General features: G+C 36.2%; 1 protein-coding gene across 3 annotated transcripts in view; it reads right to left on the bottom strand.

The window, feature by feature from the left end:
• Positions 1 to 14,694, bottom strand: part of MSRB3 (methionine sulfoxide reductase B3) — a 167,351-nt gene that overhangs the window by 67,971 nt on the left and 84,686 nt on the right. For all 3 annotated transcript variants that reach the window (XM_053662048.1, XM_053662049.1, XM_037136028.2), the window contains one exon: positions 5,959 to 5,987. In XM_053662048.1, coding sequence (XP_053518023.1) covers positions 5,959 to 5,987 — 29 coding nt within the window. The remainder of the gene's footprint in view (positions 1 to 5,958; positions 5,988 to 14,694) is intronic.

Raw genomic sequence — 14,694 nt, 5'->3', positions numbered from 1 at the left:
AACCAACAAATGATGATATAAAACACGAATCAGGTTGAGCTAGTAAACAGGCATCAAATAACTATATTGCAAAGAATACAATTTTCAAATCACCCACTGAAGTTATGAAAATTAAACACATATTAGGCTAAAAAATAAAACTTTAATAATTACTGAATAACAGGCTTACTAAAAAGCAGTAAGGCCATATTCTCTGACCATCAAACAACAAAACTGGAAATAACTAACAAAAGTAGAAAGTAGAAAAATTTGGGCACTTTCCTAAATAATCATGTTCAAAAGAAAATCAAAACTGCAACTATTTAAATAGAATATAAAAAATCTCTGGGATTCAGTTAAAGCTTTAATGAAGAGAAGTCATAGCTTTAAATGCCCTAATGCTAAATTAGAAAGAAAGGAAATACAAAATTTAAGTATGTGACATATGGTGTACATGGAATCCAAGAAAATCAATTGAAAAATATTAGAAGGAGAAATTTCGTTATAATCTGTCTGATCCCAAACCTCTGCTCTTAGCCAATATGCCTCGCTGCTTCCTGGCCTTTCGTTTTATCAAAGGAGATGAAGGGTTTTGTCCCCTCTGCTTGTTTCTACACAGTCCAGTAAGACTGTTATCAAGAAAGGTTGCCTGATTTTTCAGGCCAATTTTGAATAGGATCCAGTGAATGAATGAATGAATGAATGAATGAATGAATGAATAAGGAGAACAGTATTCCCAAATATTTGCCATCGTTCTAAGTTAATCTCTTTTAATAATGATCAAATGTGAACTGTCAGTTCTTATTAAAAAGGTATAGAAAAACTACACACTAATCATTAGCATTATTAAGCCATTCTCTTAAAAGTGAAAGTGGAAAACAAGTGACATAGTTAAAATAAAGTAAAAAAAAGGTGAATCTGTGAAAGTCTAAAAAATATTAGTTTATGTTTTATATCAAGATTTAATCAGCATCTGGATATGCATTTAACCTTGTTAGCCCTTCTCAGCTAAATATGCTAAGAAGTCCATGTGAATTTATATAATGGATCAACTATTTGTAAAATTCCATGAAAGAAGGAACTGTATCTACCCTGCTCACAGCAATAAGCTCTGCATCAGGCATGTAGTGTTCCTTAATAAATCCATGTTAAGTTAATGAATAGTCATTTCTATTAGTGAATGATGACAAATGACAGATTTCAATATTCTTATATTTATATATTATTTCCTCATCCTTCACTGTTACCAGACCTCCACAATTAAAATTCAAAATGACAAAATTAATTTAGCAATTAAAAAATACTGTTGACATATCCTCACATTTATAAGATCTGAAAATGTTTACCTTATAAATATTTCTTGAGAAAGGCTGACTATATTAGGAAAACTGTCTCATTTACTTATAAACTTTCAAAATTCTAGTTCTACTATATTTGAATTTCTCATTTCCCTTCAACTTAATGACCAACATTATCAGTTTATTCTATTTTTGCCTCAAGCTTTAACTGATTATATTCTTTGATTTCCTTACCCTAGTGTAGATTCCTTTTAAACTACAAATCTTAAAAGCGACACTAGCTGCTTTTGTTCCTTGGAGGGTTTTTTTTTCTTTTGCCTCAACAGGATAATTATATTCTGTTGTGCCTTTATTATGGTGTCTTTTAGGATCTTCTAACCTTGTACACTCTTGGGCTCCATTTAATAGTGAGCTCCCTCCTCTACTCTCCACACTAAACCATGCTCATTAGGTTTCTTAATCCTCCATAATTTGCTTTCATGAAATTTTATACCTTTCAGTTGGTGTGCTCTGAGTCCATTTCCTTAGTATAGCTATTCCAAGCAGCCCAGAATCAACATGCACTAAACATAAGCTTATTCACTTTCTGAGCCAACATGACTCTACAGAAAAAAAAAAAATCTTTGTTTTGAATGTTTATGGACCATGAAACTATACCATTTAACTTGGTATTTCATTTTCTCACCCAAACACTGCCAGAGAAGGTTAGAACTGCAGAATTAGACACCAGGCAGTCCTTAACATACAGTTATAGGCTTCAGGTCTTTCTTGGTCAGAAAACTATTCTATTTTAATGGAACAGAAATAACAATATCCTGATGTTATGTAGTGACTAGTAAATTCCAACTATATCTTTGTCTCATACCCAGAATTCAGAAGAGAAAAACATCTTTTTTCAGTTATTCTGCAAAAGCTCTGCTTTTCCAAATGGGTTGTTTTTAAAAGACATGTGCATGTTCTTGAAACCTGACTATACAGCCAACTCTGGTCTTTTCAGCAGTTCATCCTCTGCTTTCTCTTCCATTGTACTCATCACTAGCACCTTTGCTGAGGGGTATGTACAGAAGGGCCAACAGATCATACATTTTTTTTGTTTGTTTTTAATTTTTTAGGGACTTCAGTTAAATATTTAAAAATCTGTTAATGAACTGAAAGAGTTAATGAAGTTTCCAAAGGTGCCTAGCTTACTCAAGCCAAGTTTACACTTGAACCCTGTGCAAGTTAACTTGTGATCCTCCCCATCCAAATGATAGAAAGCAAAGCCACTAAGTTCTTTATTTAATTGGTTTGCATCCACACACTGACCTCCAGGGCTCTGTTTACATAGCCTATCATGCAATATGCTCCACAGTTCCCTGCCTCTTTCAAAAGCATGTTTCTCCTGAGATTTGATATATGGCTTTCATGTTTAATCACTACATTAAACTCAATGCTCTGCTTCCTCCAGCATCAACTAACTTCCCTTCTTGGGCGGTGAGGAAAAGAGCACAGCTTCTTGCTACTTCTGAACATAAAAGGAAGCCTGTTTTACTCTATTAGTAAAATCACCAACTCCACACAATCATAGGCAAGCAACACTAATACACCAACTAGGAGACAGTATTAAAATGGAAACCGAAAAACTCCATTAGAAAGATTTCTGGCAAAGCCGAAAACTTTAGACAATTGAGTTATGCTAAACCAAAAGAACTGGAGTTCCATCAGTATATAAGTCAGTACGTAGAGGACACAGCTGGACGGCAGCTTAAGTTTTAATCAAATTAATTGAGGTTAGAACATTCTTTGGGTTCTCAGGTCAGAATTAATTCAGCGCCTCTGCCTTCTGGTTGAGGTTTCTTAACCTTCACCACAAAAAGAACTTTAGTCTCTTTAACTGAATGTGGACATACTAATGCCACAATCCTTTCCGTAAAAATTTATATGTCACCCAAATTTTTGTTTAATTTTTAAAATAAACATTTTTAAAAATAATTGATCTCTTTCAATAAGTCAATACCATCTATAATTTCCAGGTTTTAAAGTTCATGTGAAATATTTGTATTTTACATTAAAATATTTTAAGAAAAAAAGAAAGTGAAACAAATTTGGAAAATTATTAACAACAGTAAAATCTAGATGATGGATATATGGGTGCTCGTTATATTATACCCTCTACTTTATATATATTTGATATTTTTCATTACAAAAAATTTTGAAACTTCAGAAAACAAAGTAATCTCTAGACTCGTTTTTGAAGAAAAAAATTGACACAATTTTAATAAGAAAATTTTAAATCTCTTTCTAGGTTGATCATTTTAGTATATATTCAACAACTGACATTTTTTACCATGTGCTACCAAGGAAACCTTTTTTTCCTCCTGAATCTCACTCCACAGCCTGAAACTCATTTACACAAACCGCAAATGTGCAGTAAGTGCCGCAGAAGTTGGCTTCTTTACTTGAAAAGAAAAAAAATTTATGTGTGTGTGTCTTATATGTATAATTTTACTTTGAATGCTTTCTTTTATGGCTAGTCATTGACTATTGTATTTATTTTTAAGGTTTTTTTTTTCCTTAGAAAGATGGCATCCTCCTTCATTTAAAAATCTCATTTGTCAAGGAACACTGTTACAGCTGTACATAACATTAAACAGAGTGAGATGACTTTCTGTATTTGATGAACAATAGAGAATCTGAACCTATTAAAGTCATACACTTAATTGTTCCAATATGCTACCTTTTTGCTAACCAAAATTTATGATATAAAATGCTAAAGTTTGCATTTCTAACTTTGTCATGATTCCCTCATTTGACAGATAATAAGCTGAAAGAGTTTATAAGAAAAAATTATGTTTCTTAATTTGAAACCACCTAAATTCTTTCCACAACATATTTAATTCATAATTTAAAAAACAATCTTTTAATCAGTATTCCCCATAAGATTTTTCAAAGTAAAGAACTTTATAGTTTTCGAAGACATGCAGATGTTGTCATGATAGGCATTAAAAAATTAGGACGTGAAAAAAATAAGAATCATGAACAAAATTTTTGGTCACAAAAGTGAAAGATGTGTGTCTGTACAGATGTTATAACTATTTTCAGAATAAACACTAACCTTCAGTACAGAAATTTAGCAGCATGCTTTAATTTGGATTTGAAAATTTAACATAAATTTTCTGACTTTGACAATAGCTGCCTAATATTTCAGTTTTGTACATTATTTCCAGGTTTTACCTTCAAAATGAACCTAGTGGACTTTTTCATTTTTAAAAGCTATATTCCAGATCCCAAGACTAAAACCAATTTCTGACCTGATGTTTAGGAAATTAAATTGGATCATAACAAAGTAGGTTCTTAATAAATATTTGGTGACTGGCAATGATAAAAAGACAGTTTTATGTAAAAATCCATTCTTCATCAATTTTATTCATTAAAGATTTTTAACTACTAAAAATGACAAAGATTTTTTTACCCTATTTTGAGGCACCTCCTACAAATTAATTAAAAAGTCCCATAGTTGATATAATCCACCAGGCCTTTAGTCTCCATATAGTCAATACTGTAAACCAGAAATGCTTATCTTATAGTATCAATGTCACATGTGATTCTGAAGCCCAAGAACACACAGAATGGAAAGATTTCTAGAATCACAGTTCTCAAATTAGGTAAAATTGCTAACTCAAATGTACAAACTTCTTATTTATAGAGTCTCACCAAGTTGGAGGAATTCATAAATCTGTACAATAAAACAAAGAAGATTTTGAAGAAAAAGGCATGTTGGCTTCTTAACACCACTGTCAGAAAATATACATATAGTCTTAGGTTCTTTGTGAACATCATAAACAAAAACTTCTCCAAAAGTTAAAACACAATGGAACTCGAACCAGAATAGAAATGTTAGTCTTAAATTCAAGATTTACATATTTTTTCTGAAAATTATTTCTCCTGGAATTAAGCATTAATGTTTATTTATCTATCAATAGTTCACTAAAGAGCATAATTTCTTAGTACTATACATAAGGCAATTTTTGTGCTTTAATTATAAATACCATCAGAAACTCTGCAGCTCACAATTACAAGTGACACAGAGACACAGCCAAACATAAGGATTATGAGGCTATATTCACTTTTAATGGGAAGAAAACACCTCCTGCGGCTGATATGCTACTGTCTGTTAGAATGTAAAGTTTGTCTTGACAGATACAAAATGATGGCTTCAGGCGACCTTAATTCTCCATTCCTCCCTCAATAAAACAAATAAATAATTAATAAGTCATAGACAAATATCTGTTTCTATTGGCTAAAACTCTTCACACTTTGTTGGATCGGACATATCTATGACCCGCACTGGATGACAAGCCACTTGCAGAGAATCTTCAACTAATTCAGGATGCTTTGTCCACTGAGAGACTAATATTCTATTTTGAGAAATGATTCTGTACAACCCCCACCTCTGCTTTTAAAATAAAACTGCAGATAGAGAGCATTTAATGCTTATTGCAGAACTATCAAAAATCCCAGGGTGAATATCTCAAGTTATGATTCCAAGCAGCTAATACCCTGCTTTGAGGTGGGGTTCATGTTTTGAAAAGAGACTGCCTCGTCTGTTTAAAATCAAAATGGTTCTTGATCTGATGAATTACTCCTCAGAGAATAATCTAAATAAAATATACTCAGAAAAACATTATTAATGTAAACATACCTGAACCAGAGTCAAATTTGGTTTCTGACCTGCAAAGGGAAAGACATTTTTTACAATATAAAAATTGCTTGTTAAAGAATAACTGTTATTTTATGGGGACAGTGGGGGGTTGATGCAACAGTTATAGATTTCAGAACATTGGTCAACAAGTAAAATAGCTTTTTAAAAATATAAATATATATTTACTTTAACCATTTTAAATGCATGCATTGACCTAAGTCCCCTAAACACACACATATCCATAGAGATAGCACAGTATGGAAAAGCTATTAACTTTTTAGTTTGTTTTTCAGAGAAAGAGAGTGAATTATGTAAAAAAATAAAAAGCATCCAGACTCTACAGATTACTTGTTTCAGTAATATAATAAAGAAAAAAGAAAACTTAAATTTAAAACTATCCTCTTGACTTGTTATTAAGATTTTCAATTATTCAACACCAAGTAATTTTTCACTAACTTCTTCACAGAGTAAATGAACCTAGTAACCCCATATGTTTAATAAGCAGGAGAAAAAAATCTGAGCCCTTGTGGGAACATTATGTTTCAGATATAGGTTAATACTGGTTGTAAATTCAGAAGCCTTTGAAGTTCTCAGTTCAGCTGTGGGAAAACTTCTGTTAGGTAATTACCCTCAAGATGCTGCTGATGTGCTGTCAAGCAGAATTAACCCTAAGACTAGGCCTATCTACACAAGCCACTCTAAGACAGCATTGTCTATATCTAGCTCTCAAACCAATTAGTGGGCATGCTCCAGTCGGATTTATATCACACATTAACAATCAATAGCATATATGTTCACAGCTGCCACCCCAAGATACAAGAACCGACCAGCAGGAGTCCTGTTAAAGGATGTTACATTGACAGAGAAGTTTTCCCCCGCCTGGGAAATGTAGTTAACTAAGTGGGAAAGGAGGTTTCTTTGAAATGATGCCAGGGTACCAAAGCACTTTTGGAAGCCATGGTTTTCTTTACCTAAATTAGCAGCAAGAGAAGTCATCAAAAGGGGGAGGGAGAGAGGATAAGCAAGAAGCAGCCTCTTTTGTCATAAAAATTCATTTGCTCAAGTATTCCCCAATAAAGTTCTACCTGGTGCTTAAACAAAGTCAGTAATTGTAAGAACAAAAAATTATTATTATAACCACGGTTATCAATAAACACCACTGTAATCCAGGTCCACACTTTTCCCAAGCCCTGGGCCCACCACTGTCTGCACCTCAATACTTCTCTTAGATGTCCCTAACTCCTGCTTCAGGAAGAAACCCGTTTTCATTTTTTTGGTCTGTTTTGGAAAGCCTTGCCTTATGCCTCTTTGCTTCTGCCTCCCTGAGCACTACTGTAGACGATAAAGACCACACAGCGTCCTGCTGATTTCCTTGCCCATCTTTCCTTCCCCACTAGACTCCATCCTGTTAACCTTCGTAGCCGCAGCACCCACAGAGTGCCTCCTGCATGTATGCAACAAATATCTGTTGAGGACAACTTCTGCCTCCACATACATCCTCATCTCCTTCTTATCTGTGTGTTTTTTATGTTCTTCCTTCTGTCTATGGTCCCCTCCTACTTATGTCCTAAAAGGCGTTCTCTCATCTCCCTTGAAACCAGACTGCATCAACTGCTCCTCTCTCCACCACATCTTCAGTATCTTGGTCTCCACAGGTTCCTCCTCTCTTCTCCTTAGGAGTGCTCCAGAATTAAATAAAAGCCTTCCTTCCAGTCTGAGACCTGCTCTTGTCCTCCCTCTGTCTTCCTGACTTTTCAGTCAAGTTCATTGAAAGGGCAGAGTATATCCTATGCTGTATGTCGTCCTTTCCTGATATCCTAACCACTATGATCTGTCCTTGCTAAGTTTATCAGTATCTTCCGGATGCTAAACCCAAAGGCCCCGTCACAGTCTCTACTACACTCGTCTCCAAACTGACACACAATACTGCTTGAACATCACACTGCAAACACAATGGCCATATGTACTAGGCTAAATTCATTTTCTTTCCTTCAAATGTATTTCTCTGCTAATTCCCCTACCATTTAAATTGGAAATTTTGGCATTACCCAAGTTTTTCTGCACCCCAATATCTAATTAGCTGCCAAGTCCTGTTGATTCTACCACCTTCCCTTCATCCTTGTTCTCATTCTAACCATCTTTAGGCCTATCTTTGAGTCAATAATCTCATAACCAGCATCCCTTCTTGCTTTTCAATCCATTACCTAATCAGCTGCTAGATGTTTCCAAAACATCAATCTGATCACATGAGCAGAGTTTTTCAAACTGGGGTCACAGGTTGATCAATTAATAGATTAAAAAAATCAACTTAGTGTATTACAAGTACTGTTTTTAAAAAACTGAAATGGAACAGAAAAGACAAAATTCACGTACCATTGAGAGTATGTGCAATTTTGCACAACTTTTAGGCAAATGTACATGATTGTGTGCGTGCATGTTCACAAATGTACATGATTGTGTGCGTGCATGTGTGTACTACCATTACAAGTGAGCAGACAGCCCTCTGCTCTGGCCCTCCTCTGGCTGTGTCCTCCTCTCCATCAGGCAAGGAGACCCCTTTTGTATCTGAAGCTCCAAGTACTTGGGTCCCCAGCATTCCCTACCCAAATGGCACTGAGCTAGCTTCTTCAGCCTACGTCAGCCCTTTCTTCAGGTCAGGTGTGCTACTAGTGTGTGCACCTCAGCGAAAAACATAGCCTAAGACTGTTCCTTGAAGAAGGAAGCGTAGACCTTAGGGCAGAAGGAAGAGGGAACAAAGAGGGCAAGGCAGTTTGCTTTCCCTACTCCTCTGTGTTACTACTCAGAGACTTCTTAATTCAAACTCTCCTGTGAGAGTGGGGAGCTGAGAGTACCGAGGGCAGAGGGTCCCCCTGGACAAGACTGGTGTGGTCTAGATAGCCTTGCAACTCAGGGGCCTGGCTGGTGGAGATAGAAGAGAAGTCATGAAAAAGCCCCACCCAGGCCCTGGCTGGTGTGGCTCAGTTGGCTGGAACCTCCTTCCTTTGTGGGTTCGACTCCCAGTCTTTGGTAGGGGTTTTTCTCTCTCTTCCCCTTCCTCTCTCTAAAAGCAATGAAAAATATGTCCTTTGGTGAGGATTAAAAAAAGAGATCTATTCATTTACTGATAGACACTTAGGCTGTTTCCAGCATTTGACTATTGTAAATAATGCTGCTTAAAGAAAGAAAGAAAGCTCTTGCTCCTACCCTGTGCAACAGTATGGATGGAACTGGAGAATATTACGCTAAGTGAAATATGCCAGTTGGTGAAAGACAAATACCATATAATCTCATCTATAAGAGGAATCTAATGAACAAAATAAACTATGAGCAAAATAAAGCCAGAGGCATGGAAGCATGGAACAGACTGACAGCTGCAGGCTGTGGGTGGGGAGTGGGGAGGTGGGTAATGGTGGAAAGAAGGGGAAGTACTAGACAAAGAAGTTGTATAAATGACCCATGGACATGGACAACGGTGTAGGGATTGACTATAGGAGTGGGGGTGGGCTGGGCAGAGGAGGGTAGACGGGGTAAATCTGGGGCAACTGTAATAAAATAACAATTACAGATTTTAAAAAGAAAAAAATGTAAAAAAGAAAAGAAAAAGCCTGTCCACCAATAAAAAATTAAAGAAAATCCATAACCATGGGAAGAGAAGGCTGAGGGAGCCTTTTCCTCCTCTGCTCGCACTTGGCCTTGTTGCTGTCATCCCTCCACTTCCCCAGGATTAATAACAGCATTTTGGTGGAGAACAAAATTAATTTTAAATCTGCACCCTTCTCACTTATTTGATAGGAATGGTTTTACGTGAAGTCCTTAATGTTTTGTTGTGAGATGTATTTGTCAAGGTAGGTTGGTACACCCTTTTCTAACAGTTTACTGCCTTAATTTATAACTTTTAAAGTAATTAGCTATATCAGGTCCCCATTTGTCCTCTTGCCCAGGCCTGCAAATGTGTGAACCAAACCTGGTAATAAGTCATCATGTAAAAAAGTATGTTTTACTGTGGGCCATAGACAAAAAGTTTGAAAGGCACTGATGTTCACACTCTGGTGCATGGTATATAAGGGGTCCACCATGACCTGGTTCTCCAGCTCCATCTCTAATCCACACTCTCACCAAACTGAACCACTGCCACCTTATTTCACAGCTTGCATACAATATCCTCAGCCTTCTCCCAGCTCACCACTGACAAACTTTTACTCAACTATCAAGACTCACCTTAATCCACTCAGCATCTTGCCTGCACCCCTCACCTCCCACAGCTCTTTGCTCACCCCTTTGCTACTCTACAGCATAAGGCCTGACATGCAATCCCCACAATGTGTAACACAGACACAGTGATGTATAAACTGGGTCTCATCCATCTTCACGTTCCCAACACTTGGCACAGCACCTGGCATTTAAGAATTATTAAAAATTTGTAGCAGGAACAAATGAATCTGTAAATTAGTAGAAGGTGTAAATCAAGATATAGTGAGTTTGAAAAAACTCTATAAATGCCTCTCAAGATATGGAAACTCATAGCAGAAAATTTCTATTCCTCAGTCTATCTTATATTCTCTAGGTATAACTGGTCAATTTGTGAAATACATACATAAAGTGCAGAGAAAACATCTTCACAGACTAATTAATGACCTTGAGTGTCAGTTACTTATATTAAAAAAACAGTATTTTCAGAATTCTCAAGCACACTACTGAAACTTCAAAAAATACAACTACTGCATTAAAAACTAAAACACAACAATAGAAGTGAATGCTGTCAGTTTAAGAGGCAGGAGAAATTGGTTCTCTGGTATAAGCTAATTCAGATTCCTATGAGATTTCACATACACACACACACACACACACACACACACACAGCAACACAAAGTTCCCCTCTGCATATTATGGACTAACCTCTATTCATAAATTGTCTTTAAGAAAATAAGTAAATATAGATAAAAACAAACGGCAAACATGAAAAAATTCAAATAGCACAGATTGTACAAGAGAGGCAAAGGGTTCATTCATTCCAAACCCCTTTCTTATGTGCTTATTTTCAGTACTGTATTATGGTAGATGGTAGGGAGATAAAAAATGCATCAAGTAAGGTTATATGAGGTATAAGATACATAAATATAATTGTCCACACAGACACCCATTTTAACCTTTGAGTTCATACTTAAACATTGAAGCTTAAACCTATTCAACCAGTTCCTTTGGCAATTGCCAAAAGATGGCGAATACAGCATAAGGTATTACTGTCTTCCAATCTCCACCCTCTCCTTTTTTATTTTAGAAATAGAATCTCTCCGTTTCACGTGGGCACATGGCTGCCTAGGTGAGACAATTTTTCTCAGCTCTTCTGTAGCTAGTTGTGACCAGGTGCCTCCATTCTTGCCAAAAGGATACAAGCAAAAGTGATGTGCAGAACATCTGAATTATACCCTTAAAGGGAATGACAGTATTCCTCCCCATCTTCCTCTCTTCAGCCCATGGCTGGAACGCAGATGTGATTCTAGCAGCTGAAGCAGCTAAAGCAGATCTCATAGATCATGAGAGAGAAGCTGATAGGGCAACAGCCTTTGGCCACCCGTTGGGCCAAAGGTACACACCAGGAATACCATATCAGTCCCAAGTGTTGCCATGTTTAATCTACTACTATTTTGAAGTCTTGTCAGAGAAGTTATAAAAATACTGACACATTTAAAAATCTGAAACTAAATCTTCCAAAATTTTAAACTTGAAAAAAACCCATAAAAGGTAGATGCTAGGAGAATTTAAGTATTATTCTTACTTTTTAAATAATTAAAATATATACTATATATACCCTCTGCATAACAGAGGTGCAGATTTTCAAAAGAGGGCAATTTTAGCCATTGGTTAGAGTTCTGCAGTCCTAGACAAATTTATAAAACTGCTGTTCTCTGTTTATAGGAAATAACACAGTGTCCATGAAAGTTCTATGTGTATTGAATTTAGAACACTGTACACTTGAAACTAAGACAAAATAGTATTTTTAAAAATTATATTTTACTATATTTTAAATTTTATTGTTTCCTGAGGAACCCATGAAATCTCAGAAAACAGTTTTTTTGCTAAATGTTCAATGGTATTAAAATTTTAAAATGGAAATCACATTAACTGTGAACTACATGTTAATGAAGTCAGTGTTCCAAAAGGTTTCAGACAACATGTAGAAGAGTGTGGGTGCTGTTCTTATTGTTTTTAATTGATGTCAACTAAAGATTCTAGGTACAGAAAATTACGAGAAGGAAGGAATAGAAAGGACACACTGATTTTTGCCTATAAGTGCATTACATATGACAACTCCATATAAAGGAATTTCTAGGATGATCTGGGTCAATTACCTGTCCTGATGTCCCCTTCAAAAAACTGTGGTACAGTTACACAATGGAATACTACACATCTGAAAGAAAGAAGGAACTCCTACCTTTTGTGACAGCATGGATGGAACTGAAGAATATTATGCTAAGTGAAATATGCCAGTTGGTGAAAGACAAATACCATATAACCTCACCTATAAGAGGAATCTAATGAACTAATGAACAAAACAGAACCACAGGCATGGAAACATGGAACAGACCGAAAGTGACCAGAGGGGAGGGGGGAGGAGAGGGTAGTAGTGGAAAGAAGGGGAAGAAGGGACTAGACAAAGAACATATATAAATGACCCATGGACATGGACAACAATGTGGGAATTGACTGTGGGAGCAGGCAAAGGGATGGGTGGAGGAGGGCAAAGGGGGAAAATTGGGACAACTCTAATAGAATAACAATTTTTTAAAAAGCATAAAAACTTCAGAAATCCCAATATTTCAGGATCCTACCTACAAGTCTACATCTTTCTTCTTACCCCTACAAGTAATTCAAAGACCTTCATCAGACCAGGAGCTAGTAATAAATACAGCAAACATTTCCATGCCTTCTTTCACTATACAAACATAATAAGCTCCCTCCGCCTGGAGAGCTCCCTCCTGCTCCGCTCCACCCACTCTAGGATCCCTTCACCCCTCTGCCTATTTAACTCCTAAAACTTTCTCCACATATTAGCTTAATTATCAATTCCTTGAAGAGGAATGGCCAGACTAGATTAAATTCCTTCGATTTATACTTTTATATCACCAGTCACTCCTTTGCATTCAAAATTGTCCTTCTACATTTGTTCGTGTGGTTATTTGATCATAGTAAAAGAGTTCAATAATTGTGGCATACTTTACTTGTGCCGAATGGCCAGTCTCCCTTTATCCTAATTAACAGAGTTCCATTTTTTGAAGGGCGCTAAAAATGTGTCCACCCCAGACATGAATCGCCAGTGAGCTAAGGGCATTGCTGTACACAGGCAATCGTAAGCCAGGTCTGAGCAGTAAGAGATACAGGGAAGTCTGTGGGGGATACTTCTTGGAAAGATATTCTCCATGAAAAGGACAGGGGTGATTTAGGGATAAGACCCTTTTTCTACTTTCTCCCTGTTTCATGCCTTTGAAGCTATTATATGTAGGGATAGGACAGTTAGAATTTCTGTCACCATCTTGTAACCATGAGGGAAAGGCCAAGAAAAATCACAGAAGTGCCAATCCAGAAATCTGATATCATTCATTCCAGAATAGCCTTTCTCTAGAGTTTTGCTGAGTTGGTCAAATCTGGCATTGTTAGGCCATTTTTAGTTGGTTATTTCTGTTACTATTAACCCAACATATTCTAATTGATATTGTTGCAACAGCAGCATTAGGTTATGAACTACCCACATATTGTGTCTAAAATGTAGGTTTCTGTGTTATATATTTATGATAATGATGTGATAAATCCAAAAGACAGAAAAATATGCTGAAGGAAAAAATGAATTTGGATATTTAAAAACATGTTAGTTACCCCAACTAAAACCTGAGAAAAAGATACAAATAAAATGTGCCCATTAAGTGCATGCTTGATTTGTTTAAAACTGGGAAATATAAGTGAAAAAAATCAGAAATACAGAAATCAAGGTAATCATGAACAAAAAGCAACAAAGTCCCCTCCTATGTTGCTTAAAGAAGCCTCACAGGGGCCATTAAAGAGAATCCTCAGGTTCTGTTACCATGAGTCTTCATTTCCTCTTCATTAACTGACACACTCTTCCGCTGAGCGCTGTGCTACAGACTGCACGCCTGTGTAAATTTCTGTCCCCTACAGGCACACTTATGCTTCCACTGGTACTGTTTTTCATTTTGTTGTGTTTTTCTTTTAACCCACCCCTGGCACGTTCACTGGGACCACTGACACCCTGCTTTGTTGGAGACTTTATGCAGCACAGGACTCTAGGAAGCATTTAATATTGAGGTAATGGTCACAGAAAAAGCAGCCAATGGAGACAGACCAGAGTCTAGTCACAGGTCTTGTACTTTCTGCCCCATGTAACTTTAAAGAGGTTAATTACCAGTCTAAGTCTCAGTTTCACTATGTATAGCATAGGATTATTTATTTACCTTTTATAATTATTTGTGTAGATTAAATGAGAGGCTGCTATAAAGGGCCCAGATCAAGACCTGGCACATACTAGAAGTTGAATAAAAGATTTTATCTAAGCCATGATACTAAATAAAGTTTACCTATGGTAACAAGTACAACTAGCAATTTTTAACTAAGTTTAAAAAACCCACAATATTAGAAAAAGAATGTATTACTCTCATTGAGATCTTATTTGGGGTACAATTTTAATATGAGTGTCAAAAGATGTAGAAAACATAAGAAAGAATA

This window comes from Artibeus jamaicensis, unplaced genomic scaffold (assembly GCF_021234435.1).
Source record: "Artibeus jamaicensis isolate MK-2021 breed Jamaican fruit bat unplaced genomic scaffold, CSHL_Jam_final contig_233, whole genome shotgun sequence".
NCBI lineage: Eukaryota > Metazoa > Chordata > Mammalia > Chiroptera > Phyllostomidae > Artibeus > Artibeus jamaicensis.
Note: the sequence above shows the minus strand (reverse complement) of the source record. Positions and strands in the feature narration are given on the sequence as shown.